Source organism: Aspergillus versicolor (assembly GCF_001890125.1).
Source record: "Aspergillus versicolor CBS 583.65 unplaced genomic scaffold ASPVEscaffold_4, whole genome shotgun sequence".
Taxonomy (NCBI): domain Eukaryota; kingdom Fungi; phylum Ascomycota; class Eurotiomycetes; order Eurotiales; family Aspergillaceae; genus Aspergillus; species Aspergillus versicolor.
Genome location: NW_024467527.1, coordinates 1268526 through 1288541, shown reverse-complemented (window position 1 = coordinate 1288541; position 20016 = coordinate 1268526). Strand labels below are relative to the sequence as shown.

General features: G+C 50.5%; 4 protein-coding genes across 4 annotated transcripts; 3 read left to right on the top strand and 1 right to left on the bottom strand.

Annotated features, from left to right (window-relative positions):
* Window positions 1–2973: 2973 nt before the first annotated feature.
* On the top strand, window positions 2974–3769 carry ASPVEDRAFT_130512 (histone deacetylase complex subunit SAP30 Sin3-binding domain-containing protein; the record flags this gene model as incomplete). Its single annotated transcript, XM_040806731.1, has 2 exons — window positions 2974–3189; window positions 3314–3769. The coding sequence occupies 2 exons, from the start codon at window positions 2974–2976 to the stop codon at window positions 3767–3769; spliced, it is 672 nt and encodes a 223-aa protein (XP_040667252.1).
* Window positions 3770–4197: 428 nt separating this feature from the next.
* ASPVEDRAFT_61870 (uncharacterized protein) lies at window positions 4198–10285 on the bottom strand. The gene is made up of 7 exons (XM_040815587.1): window positions 9940–10285; window positions 8616–9874; window positions 8372–8554; window positions 8077–8080; window positions 7466–7776; window positions 5811–7404; window positions 4198–5750 (listed from the first exon to the last, which is right to left on the bottom strand). The coding sequence occupies exons 1-7, from the start codon at window positions 10150–10152 to the stop codon at window positions 4614–4616; spliced, it is 4701 nt and encodes a 1566-aa protein (XP_040667251.1). The 5' UTR covers window positions 10153–10285; the 3' UTR covers window positions 4198–4613.
* A 111-nt stretch (window positions 10286–10396) lies between these two features.
* ASPVEDRAFT_61869 (endopeptidase La) lies at window positions 10397–14466 on the top strand. The gene is made up of 3 exons (XM_040815586.1): window positions 10397–13482; window positions 13541–13758; window positions 13817–14466. Exons 1-3 carry the CDS (start codon window positions 10542–10544, stop codon window positions 13985–13987), a joined length of 3330 nt encoding a protein of 1109 aa, XP_040667250.1. The 5' UTR covers window positions 10397–10541; the 3' UTR covers window positions 13988–14466.
* A 1652-nt stretch (window positions 14467–16118) lies between these two features.
* ASPVEDRAFT_83013 (protein kinase family protein) lies at window positions 16119–19406 on the top strand (the record flags this gene model as incomplete). Its single annotated transcript, XM_040817303.1, has 1 exon — window positions 16119–19406. The coding sequence occupies one exon, from the start codon at window positions 16119–16121 to the stop codon at window positions 19404–19406; it is 3288 nt and encodes a 1095-aa protein (XP_040667249.1).
* Between the last annotated feature and the right edge of the window lie 610 nt (window positions 19407–20016).

Here is a 20016-nt window from a genome sequence, read left to right as displayed (position 1 = left end):
TGCCCCAGCATCCTCAACCCCCGGGTAAAATGGTATCAGTCAGGAGAGGCGGAGCCAATGATACAGACTTGGCGTCTTGTGTCTTACTGAGGTCGCATTTCTTGCCGCTGCTGAGTTGATGACACGTCGTCTCTCGAAAGCCTTGTTCGCGGGCTGTTGGTCCGAGAAAGCGAACCATATCGCCACATATCCGGCTATAGACTGTGGCTGACGGCCTCCCCCCCGGAGTGTATCCGACGCGCGGATAATGGGTCGTCGCCGCTCGTCGGCCTTTGTCAAGCCGGGAAAACATTGTCCGCAATTTCAATTTTTTTACGTTTGCTTTTCCTTTGGAGAAGTCTTCTCCGCGGATATGGGGACTGGGGGGAGCTGATCGACTACCCCAAGGAAACCATCTCCGGCGGATGGAGAAAATAATGGACGATGGAGAATCTCAATCATACGGCTTTTGCTGTCCCTGCTGAAGCTCGAGATTAGTTGTCGTTAGCGAGGTACTAGTCTGTATGCACTCTCCACTCCATAACTGGGGTGGTGAGGAGCTCGCAACAACTGTCAACGAACGAGATAGCCTGGCAATCACACGGGGTTGGATAGAGCGGAGCGGCCACTGTCGATGGCCCCTGAATCCGTTCAAAAGGCCAATTCGGCTGTACGGGACTGTCCTGCACTCTTGAGAACTTGGACCTTTTGGTCGAGTAGTCTAGATCGTGAACGAAAGCTTGTGATAGTCGTGATGCAACAGCTCTTTCACATGCTCTGAGTTCTTATCGACGGCAGGATTTCGACGACGGGGAAATATCCTTCCTTCCCCAGGAATACTCCGCACATAGCCATGCTTGCGAGAACGCCACAATAACTACGTCAATCACATTCATCCGCGGCTCGAGCTTCTGTGTAATCATATTTTCGCTTTTCCCTCAATTGTTCCCTCCTATCCCTGGCGCTAGGGATGACGCATTGTTGATACATCGACTACTTTGGTTTTTTAGGGGGAAATGGGATGTAGCTGTGGGGCGACAAGGCAAATTGTCCAGATTTGTGTAGCTTTAGCTTCAAGAGGCAAGACTGAAAGGGCTATTACAGTATGGCGTCAATGCTAAAAATGTGCATCTATTAGCTAAGTTAGCTTGCCCGGAAGTCGAGACATGGTCCTGCCTTAGTGGCGTACGTGGCCGCGTTTCGAGATGCCAATCTCCCGCCGATGGGGTCTGGATCACAGTCCATCACCTTGCCGGCTGAACAACAATTGCACGAGCTAATATTTTGCAAAGGCACATGTGCTAGGGCTGGAAACTGAAATCTATTGCGTCAATTCCCCGTTCTCGACGGGAGTAAACTCTGACCGAGAGTCAATCCGAAAGTCAACAGGGACTACTGGATCCATGGGCATCTCGACTCTTGGATTCAGACTCCGGAGGCATTAGATTCGGGAAATATCGGGAGAATGTCGGAGTCAGGGCTGGCAGGGGGCGTGATGCGACCTCTCAAGCTCAGTGGTGTGATTGCGGAGGGGGACAAGCCTGCTTATCCAAGCCCTTCCCCAAAAGCCTCCTATTTCGCACTCCCAAAGTGTGCCTCGGTGAAGGGCCGGGGGCGAATTGCCAGCGGGTTTTCTTTCCGGACAATGTCCGCCCAAGGCCCCAGCCTGCCAGGCGCTCTCCACGACTTGCTCCTTGAGGGCTGAAAGCCCGCGGGCCCGGCCAGAATTTCCCTCGGCATTGCCGTCCCGAAGTCTCGCCCATCTCTGCCGACTCTATCCCGAATCCCGTGGTTGTGGTCTGAGCACGACTGGAGAGGGAAATTGAGCCGGTGTTTATTGTTGCTACGTATCACCATTTGCTCGTAACTGAGGACTCAGCACCCAGCAAGGCCAGGAGGGAGACGGCGAGGAGTCTCGAGAGCCGATAGCTCTCAACCCCTGATCGTTTGCTTGTGATTATTCCTAGCATTGATTGTTTACAGTCGGATTACTGTTTTAAGCAAGCTGTGTAACCATACACAAGTGCATGGTCCCGTAGAGCGGTAGAACCTCGGTATCTGCAAAAAATCTTCATTGTCGCCTCCCGACTCGAATATGGCTCATGAAGGCGGGCCCCAGCAGTGAAAGATGGTCTCGTCGCGCTGACGAAGACTTTCCTCCGAGGCTGAAACCTCAGAAACCTGTCTTGACTTTGAGATGGGTCCTGTGGATATTCTCATCGAAGATAGCGGTGAACAGAAAAATTCAGTTGGCTCCATCCAGATCTTCAAATGGCGTGACGGCTCTTGATTCCGAGGAGATGAGACGACTCCCCGGATGCAAGCAAGATTCTTCGGATTCAGAGACAATCACTTTCACACACGCGTGATTATACCAGGACTTGAAGCACGAAAGCTTGTCTTGATTGTCTCTCTTGACTTTTTAAAATCTGTATATTCCAAGTCGAGGCGTGAGGTTGGGAGACTTCTCAACTGCCCAGCTGTCAGCATAAGTTTTTACTCCACACTCTATAGGATAAGTCATCTGTTGGTTCCTGAGCCATATCCCCGACCTTACCTATCGTCTCCAATATCTATACGTACATACGATGATGGGCCAGCCGGATGCCTTCTGTCCCAATATCACACTCTAGACCACGCGCAGCCTGGTTCATGATGCGTGACCCCCTAATCGTACAAGAGGGGAGAACGATGGAGCGAAGCGGCTCTTATCTGGCGGAATGCGGCTTTCGTCATATTACCGCATTTGGCGACGACGATGATGTCGCGCCATGGAATTCTGCCGCGTCTTGCCGCCTAGAAATGCTCGGGGCCAAAGCCAAAAAAGTTCCTCATCCAGGCTCTCAACGGCCATGAAAGCCACATTCGCTTACCCTGTGCTTCAATTGTAGTTGCTGCTTTCAATCGACTCTTCCTTACTTTTTCGGGCCTGCGACGGGTTCGAATTTTCTCGTCCCCCTCTCCACTGAGCCTTCGAAAACTTCTCCTCTCGTCATGGCGCCCCCGCGCCAACGGAACACCGCTGTTCAGGACGACTCACGGTCCGAAGCTTCCAGCACGACGACAAAGGAGCTCAAGGCAGCAACATCGAAAGCAAGGAAAACCGTTAATGGTGTCGCAGCGACATCTGTCTCTCGAGAGGCTAAAGCCTCTACCAATGTTACCAGTGCCCCCGCTACACAAGGAGAGCAGCTGGACAACCTCCCAAGAGTACGTTGTTAGACAGACCGAAAATCTCACCTTCCATAAACATCTGACCTCCTTTCCTTAATATTATTGTCTCGATGCGTCCTGAGTAGTCATTTCCATGCTAATAATTTATCCTACCTTCTAGATTCCGTGGCCAGACATGCCTCTCGAATTCCTCCACTCGTACCGACACGCCTACAAATTGCCCTGTCCTAGCGCACACTCCACCGAATACGCACATAACCTGCTCTCGCGAGGAATCGGCCTCCGATCACCAACAGCCATTGCAGCCCAGCGTGCACATAGCTCGAACCAGATGAATGGGTCCTCGAGGAGCCAGCACCATAACCGCAGCCGTCCCAATGGCAGCGGCGGAAGCCCCCCTCGCAATCCATCGAAGAAACCCAGCTCGCTCGATGGAAAGGATGCCTTGAACCATATCATTGGTCAAGACCGAGTAGGCAAGAACCAGCTCGCCACGGCCGTCCGCAAACACTTCAACAGCGCCGGTCTTGTGGAACAAGAAGCCATTGCACGATTCTTATACAAAGTCCGCGAAGAGGGCCGAGGGCGGCATTTCCGACTGAAATTCCAGCCATGAATGTGCCAAATATTTTCTGCGTTTATATCTAGGTCTTTGTTTCCTAGTTCGGTCTGGCCTGGCGTTCGGTTTCGGCGTAATATCGCCCTGTATAAATTATGGGTTTCTGTTGCAACATTTATTCGGCTGGGTTATTTTTTGGTTCTGGCAGCCTTGTATCACCGAATTTTCCCTTTATATGATACCCATTGTTGGTACTTTCCCAACACTTTTTGACGTCTCCTCTTCTTTCCCTTTGTTATGCTGGTGTATTTTGATATTATTTACTGGAGTTATACGGGGTTGAAATTTAAAATTCATATTCACTTCATCAGTGCTTTATTAGCGTAGTGGTCGTCCGACTATTATGCAGAATATATATATATATATATGTATGTATGTATGTATTCAATGTTTGAGCTTGGATTCTCTCCTTATAGTGCTCTGTGCTTATACCAAGACTTCTGATAACCCATTCGTACTATTGTCCCTGGTAACAAGTAGGTAATTGTTAGTTGATTGATAGATAGCGGCCAAAACAGCCTTGTTAACTTTGGACACGTGAACTTTTTAGTTCTATACCCATCGAGACTCTTGAAACACGAAGCTATATAGAATAGGCAAAGAAATTCCATAATTCAACTAAACATACGTACTAGAAAATTAAACAAACGTAAATACGGAAAAGGAATATATTTAAAGTACGAATGAGGCGCAATGGTTGGCAAACGCTGTAATGCACGAGGTACAGTGGTACAGTTGAATGTTAACATCAACATATGATATTGAATACATTCATACGTAAATCTATCGTAGTTCTTCATTATTGGGGAGATAGAAGAAGATATCTGAAGAGAGAAGCCACTTATTTCCAGGCATTCAAACCGGCCCAAGGATCGGGAGTAGTTGATGAGGAAGAAGAGGGGAAGCCTGATTGCGGAGACGACTGCGAGTGGGTTTTATTATGTTGACTGCTCCCATATGGCCTGCTTTGAGCGTATCCGCCAGGACCTGAGGGGAATGGGCCCGCAGACGGTGTATAGGTAGTCTGCTGAGGTCGGGGAGGCGGCGGTGGCGGAACATAGCCTTGCGGCATGTATTGGCTCGAGGGGACGGGTGGGGTTGGGCTGGTGTAGAACGGAGTGGGTGCTGGAGAGTAAAAATGCTGACTTGGGGGAGGTGACATGGATGAGACGGGGACCGGATATGCCATCGGGTTATAGCCCTCGGAGAGTGGCGCGGCAGCGCCTTGCTGGAAGGACTGGGATGGGATGTAGGACACGCCGGTTCCTGGAGGCATGTACTGGCTGTAAGGCGCTGGGGAATGAGAGACGGGGTTGCCATGATGTTGTGGAACGGCCGAAGGGAAATGCGGTGACGCCTTAGGAGGAGCGATATTCGCCGGGTAAGCTGGTGCTTTGATAGGTGGCGGGGGAGACTTGGCTTGGGCTGGACCGCCGACTGACGGGGGTGGGGGTACAGAGGAAGGTTTTGGCTCCGTAGACAGGCGTTCCATCAGCTGTCTTAGTTTCTCTCGCTCGCGTTCCTCCTGGTCGGATGAACCGCTCGATTTCTCACGTTCGATCTGAGCTAGAAGCTGGGCACCTTCGGTCCTGCGGTTGTTGATGAAGGTATCGACGTTCTTTTTGAGGTTATCAACAGTATCAGTCATTTCGGTGTAGAATGTCTGAGCCTGTGTTATTCCTGAACGCAAGCTGTTGAAAGAGTCGTAAATCTTCTTATATCTGGCCATCACAGAGTTGCGCTGCCGGGTTATTGTCTCATATTTCGACTGCTCAGCCCTCACTCGTTTGTCCTGCAATAGGTCTCCATAGGTTTTGGTGAGCTCCTTCATTAACGCCGTTTGTTTGTGATTGGCCTGAAGGAGTCTGTTTTGATGAGGCCGAAATTTCTCCAGCTCAGCCTCGAAGAGCTGGCTTTCCTGACCTGTAATTGATTTCTTGTTGAGAATCAGAACGTTTGAGATATCGTCGTTGTGTACCTATATCACCAGCTGTTAGCTTTGAAATAACGTCCGTAAACACCTATAAATGGTAGTTACCTTGTCCTTTAGATCCTTCAAGACCTGAGACCTCTCTCGTTTGACAAGGTTCAGTTTCTTGAGAATTGACTCCACCCTGGAAATCTGATCTGCCACCGAGGGAACCTCATCATCATAGACATCATCTAGTAAAGTTCCTTCTGAGGCTGAATGAGGGCTAGTTACACCGTTTTTGCCCTTGCCCTGCTTCGAGCCAGCCTTTATCATTGCTCGCTGGAAAAGCACATCCGCTTCGTCCGTCTCCCCTGCTGATCGCATCTCATCAAAATCCGACTCATACTGCCGAAGAGTTGCAGAAAGCTGAGAGTCGCTGGCACTGGCTTCATGGATGGTATCTCTGTAGGACCTGATATCACTACGAAGAGTCGTATTCAGTCGACTACTGGGCTGCTGGCTCCAATCTGCCCCGTATTTCGAGCGCATTTTCTCGCAAACGCTCTCTTCCAAATCCAACTGTTTGGAACATTGGTCTAGTTGCGACAGAACCTCCGATTTGCGGTCTTGAAGACCATCAAACGCCTTGGAGAATGAGTCATGTCCTGCCAGCTCCTGACACCAATGTTGAAATTCCTCATCGACCGTCATTTCCTGGTCCATCCCTCCTTTCAGGATGTTGAGACTACCTGGAAGCTTGAAATAATCCAGGCTTGCTGCCATCTCTCCATTAGCCGTCTCGACCTTTTCTGTTTCTGCCCGGATCAATTTTGCCTTCTCTTCATCATATAGACTTGCTGTCTCGGTAACAGACATAGGAACAAGCTTCTGGAAAATATCGGGGCCGATGATCCGCTGGATATCCTGACCCTGGTACAGTTCACTAACGGGAATCACCTTCGCTGCAGGCAGTTTCGATACTGCGGATAGCCCCGCTTCGCTTGGGACGGGCTGATGATATATAAAATCGTTGTCCTTAACAGACGTGGCCAGTTGGGACTGCACGTTCGCAAGATGGAACTTGACAATATCCACCAAGTTAGGGCCCGCTTCCGAGCTTAGATTTGTGTTTGGGGAGACCGAGGAAGGAAATGATTTAGCCCAGCTGAGTGCAGCTGTCGAATGCTTCTCTGCCAGCTGGAGCCTCGCAACAGCTATTCCGTAAGAACCTGCTTCGCCGTCTGCTAGCGCTTGATAGTAAGACGCCACGGAGCCCATATGCGCAGATTTGGCTTGAAGGAGAGTGGCCCATGCCTTGTCAAAAATACCTTTCGCATGTTCTTGTGTCCCTTCAATAGCCTGCGCGTAGAGATATGAGGCCTGGCTGGCGAGTTTCGCCAGGAATCCAAACTTCTTGTTGTCCGCTATTTGCTTCTCAAGGAATACCTCTTGACCCTGAGCAAGTGTGATATTGATGAGAGTTTTTACGGTTTCGCGGTTCAGGTCAGTCGATGGAGCGTGGAGAAAGTTTTCGTTGATGTAGGTGAACATGCCGGCGGATGCCTGGAAGTTGTGATAAGCGGTCTTCAGGCCCGTATCATCCGCACGGTTTTGGTTCGCTGCATGACAGGAAAGGACTGCGGAGATATTGAAAATGATCGATGCCTTCTCGAAGGCGAGAGAGTATTGTGAGGTCGGCTTGTGGGTGAACGCATCATACCTAAAGGCAGCATTGTACAGTTAGAGAAGTCGTAGGCAACCACAGTGCTTGAGTTTCATACCAGGTAAAAGATATTTTGATGTGACTTTCGTCGACAGGAAATCTGAGATCTAAGAGCTCTAGTTGTCCATAGTATCGATAGAGAAGGTCACGTCCTGTCGCACTGTCCTTGCCAGCGCCCCTCATATCCTGGCGCAACCGGTTGAGCGTCGCACATTCTTGAGCATAGCGCTCAGAGTCTTCACCATAGCTCTGTCGAATATAGTCCTTGAGAGGTTGAATCCAGTCGATTTCGTTGGTCTGTTTGAGGGGACATGATATCATAGGCGACTGAACCATCTTGCCGGCGAGGAGCGGGGAGCTCCCATTTACCTAAAAGGAGAGCGGGGAATGGGGTTGAAGCGAGGAGTAATATATATAATACGTCGAATAATTCGAAGCCGAGATAGGAAGACCGGGAAGCAGAAATGAAAAGGGACGCAGAGCAGGGAAGGGGGAGGGATGATGGCTGTGGGGTAGGAAGGAGGATGTGATGGACTGTGGTGGTGATATCCGGCGGCGGAAATTCCAGTGGTTGGAGCCAGCTGATTCGACGGCGGCCTATGTGATGAATTGACAGCCACGCGGGGGAATAATAATTCAGCCTTTACGGCGCTATTGAATCTTATTGACTGATCTATAATTACCGTCAAATTAAATACTGCAAAAACGAAGGGGAGGTCTGGAGAAGTAGAGATGTTGTGGCTCCGATAATGTACATGCAGAGACAGCGTCTATAGCGCAATCCCTGGAACTGAACAACTATAGATACAATGAAGAGCTCTTCCCAACACAGAATATGCAAAATCACCTAACCAAATGAAGAAGACCACACCCTAATCTCGCCGGCGCTATGATATACAAAAGAATTAGAAGGTAGATTGTTCGAGCGATATGGATTAATATCTCCGCTCAAGTCGAGCCGGACTTCTTGTCGTTTTCGTTTTTGTTGCTCTCGGTCGAGGATTCAGACTCCTTTTTAGACGGTTCTTCGCTGGGCTTCTCTGATTCGGTCGGCTTCTTATGGCTCATGAGTTTGTGCCATGCAGATTTCAGAAATCCTTCGTTCTTGGCCGCTTCTCCGGAAGACTCATCGGATGATGGAGCACCACTGTTGTCCGTCTGTTAGCAAGAGTACCATAAATCAAATATTTTACAAGTGCAAATCATACCCGTCCTTTGGAATGTCCATGACCCGCCTGGCAGTCTTATCATTCATTTCATCGGCAAGAACTTCAAGGATAGTGCGCTGGTTGCCTGTCAGGTACTTGGGCATCGCAACCTTGAACTCAACCTTCAGGTCACCGGTCGGGCTGAAGCCGCGAGATCGGCCAGTTAGTTTCTTCATGCCCATTCCTGAAAGTGTAATCCGATCGCCGGTCCCAGTTCCCGTCGCAACCTTTACTTTGACGTGTCCATCGAGGGTGGGTACTGTCACTTCGCCACCAAGAAGTGCCGTAGTAAGAGGGACTGATGCGGTGTAAAGGATGTCGGATCCGGCACGACTGAACCGTTCGTCAGGAGAAACCCGAATGGAAACATAGAGGTCACCTCGCTGTGTCTTAGCGCCGGGGGCAGCTGCCGTTCCGGTAGGAGGTGCATCACCCTCTCCTGATATCCTTAGTCGCATACCATCCTCAACACCACCGGGAATATCGACCCGGACAGTCCTTCGGTCGCGGACCACTCCGTTTCCATGGCATGAACCGCATTGCGAGCCTCGAGGAACGATAAGTCCCGCTCCACCACAGGCATCACAGGTAGCCGCCACCTGGAAGCCTCCCTGCAGCATATGTACCCGAGTTCCGGTACCATTGCATTGGCGACATTGGGTACGTTTCGCACCCTGTTTCAAACCGTCGCCGTTACAGGTGCCGCACTCTTTCAGAGGGGTAATAACAACGTCCTGTGATGTACCTTTGGCCGCTTCCATAAATGAGATGCTGGTCTGAACCTCAATATCCTCACCGACTAGTACCTCCTGGAACGGACCCCGCCTACCCCGGCCGGAACGACGAGCGCCACCTGCGAAAGCCCCAAAAAGGTCCTCGAAGTTGATATCCGCAGCAAAACCACCAGGGAAACCACCTCCAAAGCCACCTCCAAACCCGTGGAAGCCTCCCCCACCAGCGAACGGGTTGCCTCCCGCGCCTGCACCGGCGCTCGGGTCGAAGCCACCATTTTGATCAAACGCAGCTGACCCGTAACGATCGTAAGTCTCACGTTTCTTTTGATCCGAGAGTAACTCATAAGCGGTCTGCGCCTCCGCGAACTTCTCCTTGGCGTTTTCATCCTTGTTGGTATCGGGGTGGTATTTCTTTGCCATTCCATAGTACGCTTTTTTGATATCGCCTGCGGAAGCGCCTTTGTCCACTCCTAGGACATGGTATGGATCGGGGACTGCCGCAAGTACGTTCGTAACATGGAAGCTCTACGTATATGAAAGAGGGATTAGACATTTGGAAGACAAGTATATTCGAGGTCAAATCTACTTACCCTAGTTTGGATGTAGTCTGGACGTTTCTTCATAAGAATACTATCCCGACGACGTCTCACGGGCGAGTGGATGGTGGTGACATGATATTGACGCGCTGGGACGGAGGTTCTAACTCCAGCTGTCTGGTTTTGTTTCGAGCATTGTCGCGAGGTTCGAAGGATACAGCCGGGAATAGCCGTGGCCTTGGGCACGAGTACCGAAGACGGGTTCATTGTGAAAAAATGAATGACGAGCTAACTGAGAAAACGACTGGAGCGAGGCGCAATATGCCCATGCCAGAGGGGAGAGTAATTGCTGCGATTTCCCCGAATTTTTGCTGCGAATCTGGATGGAGCAAAATCGAAGCTTCTCAGTCCTTCGGCTTAATCGAAGTTTCCCGACCGGAAAAAGTGATGGTCCGATCCTTCGAGATGATGGAACTGCTTGCTTCGGTAATCAATCGCCTGAGCTCGCCATCGTCTTTGCTCCATCATTGCCGTCCCGCAACTTTGTGCTTTTCTCCTTGCACAGTTTCTTTTGTTCTGTACATTATCTTGTTTCTGTTTTCTTTTTTCGAGGCCCCCTCTATTTTGCCTCGTTTGTCACTATATACCCAGAGAGCATGCTCCGCGGCCAGACCCTCCGCTGGAGAGCCGCGCTCCAAACACCGCGCCCTTTCATTCTCCGGCCCCTTTTTGCTTCACACGGATACAATGTTGGTTCTCGATCGTTTTTAGAGACGTCGCGCCGTTTCCGCTCACTTCCGCCGACCCCTCGCACTTTTTCATCCAGCGCCGCCCGGCGGAGAGAAAAGCCTCCACCTGGAGACGAGAAGGAGGATCCAAACCAAAAAGAGAACAAAGAGAACAAAGATGGAGGCGAAGATAAAGATGTTGATCGGGAGTCTCGCCGCAAGCAGGTTGATTCGTCTGGGAAACAGGGCTCTGTAGAATCAGGAGCTCCGACATCGGCCTTCGCAAGGCGGAAGGAGAAAGCGGTGGATAAGGAGCAGCGTAGCGTGGATGAAGATGCAAAGAAAGAAGCCGAAGGGAAAGGCAACTCTTCGGGCACCCCCTCTGCTATTCCTGTGAGTGAGGGCTCGTCAGACTCCAAGCCCAGTGGCTCGAACAATGGCGGTGATGATGGTGGAAAGAAGGGAAAGAAGAGCTCCAACGACAAGGCATTGCAAAAGCCGTCAGTACCTGAAGTTTATCCTCAAGTCATGGCTATCCCTATTGCTAAACGACCGCTTTTCCCCGGTTTTTACAAAGCCATCACCATCCGTGATCCAAGTGTCGCTACTGCGATCCAAGATATGATGAAACGTGGGCAGCCATATGTGGGGGCCTTCCTGTTCAAGGATGAAAATGCAGACGGTGATGTGATTGAGAACACAGACGATGTCTATGACGTTGGTGTATTCGCCCAGGTTACTGCTGCTTACCCTTTACGCGGCGAGCAAAGCGGCGTAACAGCCGTACTCTACCCCCACCGGCGTATCAAGATATCTTCTCTACTGCCGCCTAGCGATTCCTCGAAGGCTGCCACACCGGAGGATAAGACCACAGAAAAGCGCGGTGACGTTGTAGCGAGCTTTGAGGAGAACTCCGAACTCGCACCGAAAGATCATTATGAACCTACCTCTTTCTTACGGAAGTACCCAGTCAGTTTAGTGAACGTTGAGAACCTTACGGAGGAGCCTTTTGATAAGAAGAGCGCTATTATCCGAGCCGTGACAAGTGAAATCGTCAACGTCTGCAAGGAAATCGCTACACTGAACCCCCTGTTCCGTGATCAGATCTCGGCGTTCTACACAGACCAGTTCCCTGGAAACCTGAGCGATGAACCTGCTAAGCTGGCGGACTTTGCTGCCGCCGTGTCAGGGGGGGAGCTGCATGAGCTTCAGGAAGTTTTGGAGCTTATGAATATTGAGGAGAGATTGCCTAAGGGATTGGTCGTCCTGAAGAAGGAGCTAATGAATGCCCAGCTTCAATCGAAGATTTCTAAGGATGTGGAGGCTAAGATTCAGAAACGGCAACGAGAGTACTGGTTGATGGAGCAGATGAAGGGGATTAAGAGAGAGCTCGGTATTGAGTCCGATGGGAAGGATAAACTTGTGGAGAAATTCAAGGAGAAGGCAGAGAAACTCGCTATGCCCGAAGCCGTCAAGAAGGTTTTCGATGAAGAGATCAACAAGCTTGCGCATCTTGAGCCGGCTGCCTCTGAGTTCAACGTCACTCGGAACTATTTGGACTGGTTGACACAAATTCCCTGGGGGAAAAAGAGCGTGGAGAACTTTGGGATTAGCCATGCGACCACTGTTTTGAACGAAGACCACTACGGTTTGAAGGACGTCAAGGACCGCATTCTCGAATTTATTGCTGTTGGAAAGCTCCGGGGTACCGTGGAAGGGAAAATCCTCTGTCTTGTTGGTCCTCCTGGTGTCGGAAAGACAAGTATCGGAAAGTCAATCGCCCGGGCGCTGAACCGACAATACTATCGGTTCTCCGTAGGTGGATTAACAGATGTGGCCGAGATCAAGGGTCACCGAAGGACGTACGTGGGGGCCCTTCCTGGGCGTATAATTCAAGCACTCAAGAAGTGTCAAACGGAGAACCCTCTTATCTTGATCGATGAAGTGGATAAGATTGGCCGCGGTCACCAGGGCGATCCTTCTTCGGCATTGCTTGAACTTCTCGACCCCGAGCAGAACTCGTCCTTCTTGGATCATTACATGGATGTGCCTGTGGATCTGTCGAAGGTCCTGTTCGTTTGCACTGCCAACATTACTGATACGATACCCCGGCCATTGCTAGATCGCATGGAGGTGATCGAGCTGTCTGGTTATGTTGCGGATGAGAAAATGGCAATTGCTCAACGATACCTCGCTCCCGCTGCTCGAGAACTTACTGGCCTCAAGGAAGTTGACGTCACCCTGAATGATGAAGCGATTGAAGAACTAATCAAGTCGTACTGTCGTGAAAGTGGTGTCCGAAACCTGAAGAAGCAGATTGAGAAGGTTTATCGGAAGGCCGCCTTCAGGATTGTTCAGGATCTTGGAGAAGAGGTCCTAGCAGAGGAGAAGGCCCTCACGGAAGAAGGCAAGGCGGCGCAAGAGGAGTCGAACAAGGAGACAGCTTCTACCGGAACATCGAGTGAATCGGACAAGTCAACCGCAGAAACCCCTCGGGTGGCACTCAAGGTACCCGATACCGTCCAGCTCAGCATCGGCAAGGACAGCTTGACCGACTACGTTGGTCCGCCGATTTTTACTGCTGACCGCTTGTATGACACTTTCCCACCGGGTGTTACTATGGGTCTGGCCTGGACCAGCATGGGAGGTGCGGCTCTCTACGTCGAGTCCATCTTGGAGAATGCGTTGACGCCCGAGTCTCGACCGGGTCTCGATATCACGGGTAATTTGCAGAATGTGATGAAAGAATCTACTCAGATTGCCTACTCCTTCGTGAAGTCGGTGGTGGCCAAACAGTACCCAGAAAACCGATTCTTTGAAAAGGCTAAATTGCACATGCACTGCCCGGAGGGTGCTGTTCCAAAAGACGGTAAGTGATTGAAGCCCAATGAAGCAATATCAGGTGCAAATGAGCTAATCAAACACAGGCCCATCCGCTGGTATCACAATGGCAACGTCTCTCCTTTCGCTGGCGCTGAACCATCCCCTGGATCCAACGATCGCTATGACCGGAGAGCTGACAGTGACCGGGAAAGTACTGCGCATCGGAGGTCTGCGAGAGAAGACGGTGGCTGCACGCCGTGCTGGCGCCAAGAAGATTATCTTCCCAGCTGATAACATGTCCGACTGGCTGGAGCTACCTGAGGTGAGTGCTTATCTTTCAGGTACCTTTGGACCTTCTTTTATCTAACAAATATATTTAGAACATCAAAGAAGGAATTGAAGGCCACCCCGTGAGCTGGTATTCTGAAGTGTCCGATATCCTGTTTGCCGATGTCGATAAGGATGCCGCAAACCACGTTTGGCAGAAGCAGCTGTCCGAGGACCCCAAGAAGAAGAAGAAGTCTAATGACCATGACGAGGACGATGACTGAACTTGGGTCGTCGGCATTTCTTTGGTAGACTTCTGTTGCTGTTCAGCCTTTGGGTTATTGGATTTTGTATTTCTTGTCATGTACAGGCGTTTGTTGCGAAATGCATAGTCCGGAGTTGTTTCCTCTTTTTCTTTTTCTTTTTTTCACGTCTTTTGAAAATACCATGTTAGAATTACGACAGGTTTCCCGGCCCTGGTCGGCCAGGGTCGGGACATAGTGCTTCTTTGGATTCTCTTGTTGCGCAGACTTGAGTCTACGCGAGGAGTTGAAGGAAGAGCTCAACCACTCCGCTCCGAAAACGAGGATTGTATGATGAGGCCGATGGACGATTGGATTCGATATCTACCGATCACATGCATGTATATACCTACTATAAGCAAAGACATGGATGGCGGGTAGGAGTAATTTAATACCCTCGTACAGATGATAAGCGACGCTTTTGTTAAACAGGTGCTTCCAGCTCTATAGTATCCCAAGGGGTACCGATCCCAGAAAGGCAAAAAGTCGAGCGCAGACTTTCCAGACGATAGGACTCCCAGATTCTGCACCCGGCAGGCACCTCCCAGGGCCCTCAAGGTGTCCTCCAATAACCACTACACCAAGCCGATGACACCCACGGTGGACAGGTTCCCGGGCCAGGGAACAGCAAGACTCCAACCAGTAAGTGACGCAGAAGACAAAAAGTATTCGCTGCAAGCGTCCCAACGAAGCAATATTGAGTTCTGTCGAGGCGAATGATGAGCATGGCAGGAAGAATGGCTGGCGTGTAGTTCGGGGTGGAGGGCTGCTGGGGGGAGAGACTCAGCGTGATGATTGGGCGCCCTTTTTTTATAAACGGCTGTTCGTTGTTCGCGAGCATCACTTTGAACAGCGAACAGCGAACAGGAACTAGGGACGGATTAAGCAAGAGTAGGGGCAGGCTTCGAGAAGGAATTGGGCTGTGCATTGCAGGAGTGGGGTAGAAGATGGAATTCTGGGATCCATGACTGTTGGGGCTCTCAGGGAGTGACTGAGTGGCTTAGGTACTGAGTCTCTTTGGGTATAGAGCAGTGTATATGCGTATTGAGTCTAAGCACTGTCTCGGTGGCAGGTAGGGCTTGGGCTGCAGAACCAGTTGGATTCGTAGCTCACGGCGAAAGTAAACGGCTCAGCTAGCTGCTTTACTCCTCGAGTGCGCTGGTCTCTACCTGGGTACACCGTCAGTGTATATCAAAACGTCGATCTATATGTCGCTTGTCGGTGATGGTATTTCGCTGGACATCAGGCACTGTCAGGCCGCAGTGCGTCCAATGGGGGAATAGTGTCAGTTAACCAGAACGAAAAGCAGGGATACTTTCGTTTGGACGAAAACTGCGAGGATCTGTTTAGCTTTGGAATTTTTGAATATCAGGGCATCGCAGATTTATTGTGCGCCCGCTTCTGCTTGTATACTGCACCATCCTCTCGAGTATACTTCCTCGTCCCGTATAGCAGCTAGTTTGATACCCGCTGCCAGTAACTATAGGAACCATCGCCTTCAGTGAGTCATAACTCATCGAGATAATAATAAATAATCGCGTGGCTATTCCGGGGCTCTCCTGGGCTAATCATCTTGCGTTGTTGCAGCGACAGCTTCATTTTGTTCGTTTTCTGCGTCTTCTCCCACTCCGACTTCTTTTCTTCTCCCCGTCTCCAAGTACCCTTTTCCATTTTGCTGCTTTTGTTGATGCTTGCTTTTCGCTTTTCTTTTCTCTCCTTCTCTTTGGCTGTTTACTGTTCATTCTAATCCCTTTAACTGCGCCGATATCCATCCCCTACTTGTTTCTCTGCTGCTGTTGTGCGACCTGTTACGACGCCGAACCCTCACCGACTCGTCGAGGGCTGCTCGATGCTCTGCCTGGATCTGTCTGATTTGACTGCCTTGAGCTCGGGCTGTTAGATTTTTTCGTCCGATCTTTTGTAGTCACTCTTCTTTTCTTTTCCTTTCTTTTTTCTGCTCAGACTTCCGAGTTTTCCCCTCTGAAACGAATCCCTGTCAAGTCAACGGGAATCCCGCCGCGATAATTTCTTATGGCCGGCGCCCTCCCAGCCCCCTCGAGTTTTCAAGTCGCCCTCCCCCATTCGGCCCTCTTGATCTCCTGGGTCGTGCTGGATGGCCATCTCCATTGCAGACAGCTCCTGTAGCTCGCCCAGGTCGTCTCTGGGCTTTTTGCTGGACCCCGAAAAGGTCGAGCCGCCGCGTCCCAAGCAGAGCATGTGGCATCGCCTGGGTCTCCGGCGATGGCTTGGCCGCGATGACCGAGATTTTTTCTCTCGCTCGCCTACAAGCACTGATTCTCCCCCGGCGTCGAACACTCGTCCCAATTCCAAAGGCACCGATTCCCCGCCCCCCAAATCCCACGATAACCTTACGCGCCGGCTGTCCAGAAAGGTAGGTGTTGGCCTGCCCCGGTCCACTACCTTCAAGAGACAACACTCCGAAAGTCGAGACCGTCTCTCCCCTGTCAACTCCGAGCCTCGCCGCGCTGCATCGGCCGACCGTCGTACACTGAGTCTCGAGCGGACAAAGTCCCCACAGTCTGTCGTGGATCCCAGATTATCCGCTCCCGAGATTAACTGGCGCGAAGACCCGGACCCAGAACCAAGCCCAACCAAGGTCGACGACCCCCCGGAAACGAATGAGGATACAACCCAGGATAGCGATGTCAGGTCGGAATGGGACCACTACCCCGAGGTGACGGATACACCCGAGGGGTATCCTGTTGATAATTTCGACATGGACTTGGAGCGCCGGTGGATTCTGAACCTGAGCATGCACTTTCGGGACGGCTCAGAAAGGGAAAAATTTTTCGTCACCTATGCCGAAGCTGCCAACAGATGGCGCCGCGTCACTATATCTTGCGACTATCGCGACGCCGAACCTGAATCCCTGGAGCAGGACCTGAAGGAATTACGGTACCAGCGAGACAAGTGCGCCCGAATCTACGAGTCGATCCGCGAGTCGCTCACCGAGATCCAGTTCTACGATACCGTCACCAATCTGAAACTAGAAACCCTCGATGGTCGCTTACATGTCCATGTTACCGAGGATGTGAACGAGATCATCCCCTACCCTCCCATCTCCAGTATCGGCCACTTACCAGACGCCCAACTCGTTCCCGAACGCCGGTTACACTTCGAGGCACACCTATCGGGATTTGTGTATAATGTGAGGCTGGGCGATAGATCGTTTATCAAGAAGGAAATCCCTGGGCCAGATACCGTTGACGAATTCCTATACGAGATCAACGCTTTGCATGCGCTTCAAAGTACCCCCAATGTGATCCAGGTGGAAGGAATTGTGGTTGATGACCGGCAGGAAGTTGTTAAAGGCCTTCTCATTAGCTTCGCCGAGAAAGGAGCCTTGGTGGACATTTTGTATGAATATCGTGGGACAATTTCCTGGGAGCGTCGGGAACGTTGGGCTAGACAGATCGTACACGGCCTTTGCGAGATTCACGAGTCGGGCTATGTGCAGGGAGATTTTACCTTGTCGAATATTGTGGTGGACGCCAACGACGATGCGAAGATTATCGACATTAACCGACGAGGTTGTCCGGTGGGATGGGAACCACCGGAGATTGTGGCAAAGATCGAGAGTAACCAACGGATATCGATGTATATCGGAGTTAAGACAGACCTTTTCCAACTGGGAATGACACTTTGGGCACTGGCAATGGAGGAGGACGAACCTGAGCGCCAGCGCCGGCCGTTTGTGTTGGACGAGGACCTTCCCGTCCCGGACTATTATCGGAGAGTGGTGTCTATTTGCCTCAGTCCGATCCCTCGACACCGACTGTCAGCTAAGGAGCTGCTGAATTTTTTCCCTCCCGAAACCGGAACATTTGAGCAGTTGCCCAGGATGCAACCTCCTATAAGCGTCGGAGTTGGTCTGCACAATGGCGTCTTCCCTTTGTACGACTCCCGTGCTTCTTTTCTATATCCCCGCGGGCGACAAATGGGTAGCTTCGGTCATAGTAGGCCACATACCGCGCATCATTCTCCGCACGACGATCCTGAGAGCATACCCTCACCAGAAACAGATGGAGCTTTTGTTTATAAAGAGGAGCAAGACCGGCAACTGGAGCCGTATGATACGGTGCCACGGCCGAATGGCATTCGGAAGGAGACCTCAATTATTCTCGATGAGCGCAATTCTGTGGATGACCTGATACCAGTGACAGAATACACCGAAAGAAACCTGTCGTTAGATTATGGGGACAGTGAAATTGACCTAGACGGTGGCGTGGATCCTCGTTACCGAATCTCCTCAACGGACATGACAATGGTCGATCCTGTATCAGACGCCGAGCATCTACCGAATGAACTTGGTAGTGCTGGGCCATGGGAGCATTCGTCTCGAAACGGCTCTATTCATTGCCAACGCCCGGAGTCGCTTCCTGCCACCCAGGCCCCTGTCAATATATACCCGGCAGGCTCGGCAGCCGAAGATTGGACTAGTCAAGAACCATTGCAATCTGAGTCTACGCTTCTGCAATCTGCACTCCCAATTAATCCGGCAGCCGAGTTTGAGTTAGGACCATCTGCAACGAAGGACAATTCACCACCCCCGAGTGACATTTCGGACTATCCTCAGCATCTTAATGACCAACAGAGCAGTTACCTGAGTGAGTCTACTTTACCGATAAACCCAGCCCTCATATCTTTGGAGGAGCCGCCTAAGCAAAACATACCTTCTCAACCATCACCTAGCATCCAGTCGGATTTTGTATGCTCCCAAGCTAGCCTCCAAGGCCCTTATTTGAGCGAATCCGTGTTACCAATAAACCCGGCGGTCAGGTCACCGGAAGTGGACCGGTCAAGCTCGGGGGCAGACAGTTTGTTGCCTCGCCTCGTCGAGACGATCCCCGAGAACCATCAACATACTATACATGACCAACACTTTTGTCTCAGTGAATCTATTTTACCAATTAATCCAGCAATTGAGACACCGGAAGATGTATTCGACCATCAGAAGCATACTATATCAGCTCCCGATTTAAAAGCAGCCCAGGACTCTCAAAATATCGACCAGGACCAAGACCAAAACTCCTTCAGCAATTCAAAGTTACCAATCAACCCAGCTATGACATCCTCTCAGGTGTCCAATCACAAGACAGACGACACCACAGGTTTTAACGCAATTTCAATTTCGCGCGCTCCAAAACACATCGAGACATCGAACCAAGATTTCTCTCTCCGCGATTCTCACCTGCCCATCAACCCAGCAGCCAAAGCGTCGACAGAAACAATCAACCAAGATTCAGCTCCAACCTCCACCATTGGACACAAATCAACCTTATACCCTCAACATGTTGTCCATGATTTGAATTCCTACTTGAACGACTCTCACCTACCCATTAACCCAGCATTCACCGGCAAGGCCGTACAATTTGTATGACCTGACTGATAAAACCCACAACTACCCCAACCAACCTGTTTGATTAAAGGCCCCGGCTGGGGTTTCGCGCTGTATACTTATTACTTACCTCCTTGCGTTTCAGCACAATGCAGCGGATCATGACGGCGAAGACATGGAGTTTCATTGCGGCGATTTTTCTCCTGGGGGTTCCATTTTTTTTTTTTTTTTTTCTTTCTTCTTTTTATTTCTTTGCTGTTCTCTCGTCCCCATAAAACTTGATTTGATATGCTATTCCCATTGCTTGATCGCTACTTTTTAAGTTCCAGTTGCATTTCCCTACTACCTAGCATGATACACTCAGCATCGGCAGACTCGATTGATTTCTACGTCTTGGGGTTGCATTTCCCGATTTCCCTTTTATTTCTTATTTTTCTTTCCTACTTACGACGATATACGAACGGATGGGCTGTTTTATCTTTTCTCTTTTAATTTGGTTGGATTTATTCCCTATCTACGAGCTCTTGTCTATTGTCACTGTTTTTGTTTCTCTGTTGTTGTTTTTGCCCTGTGAAGTTCCATCACCTCCTGTCTTTGGGTAATGCATACTCACTCAAATGTATATTGGTTGATTTGTTGATTGATTGATTAT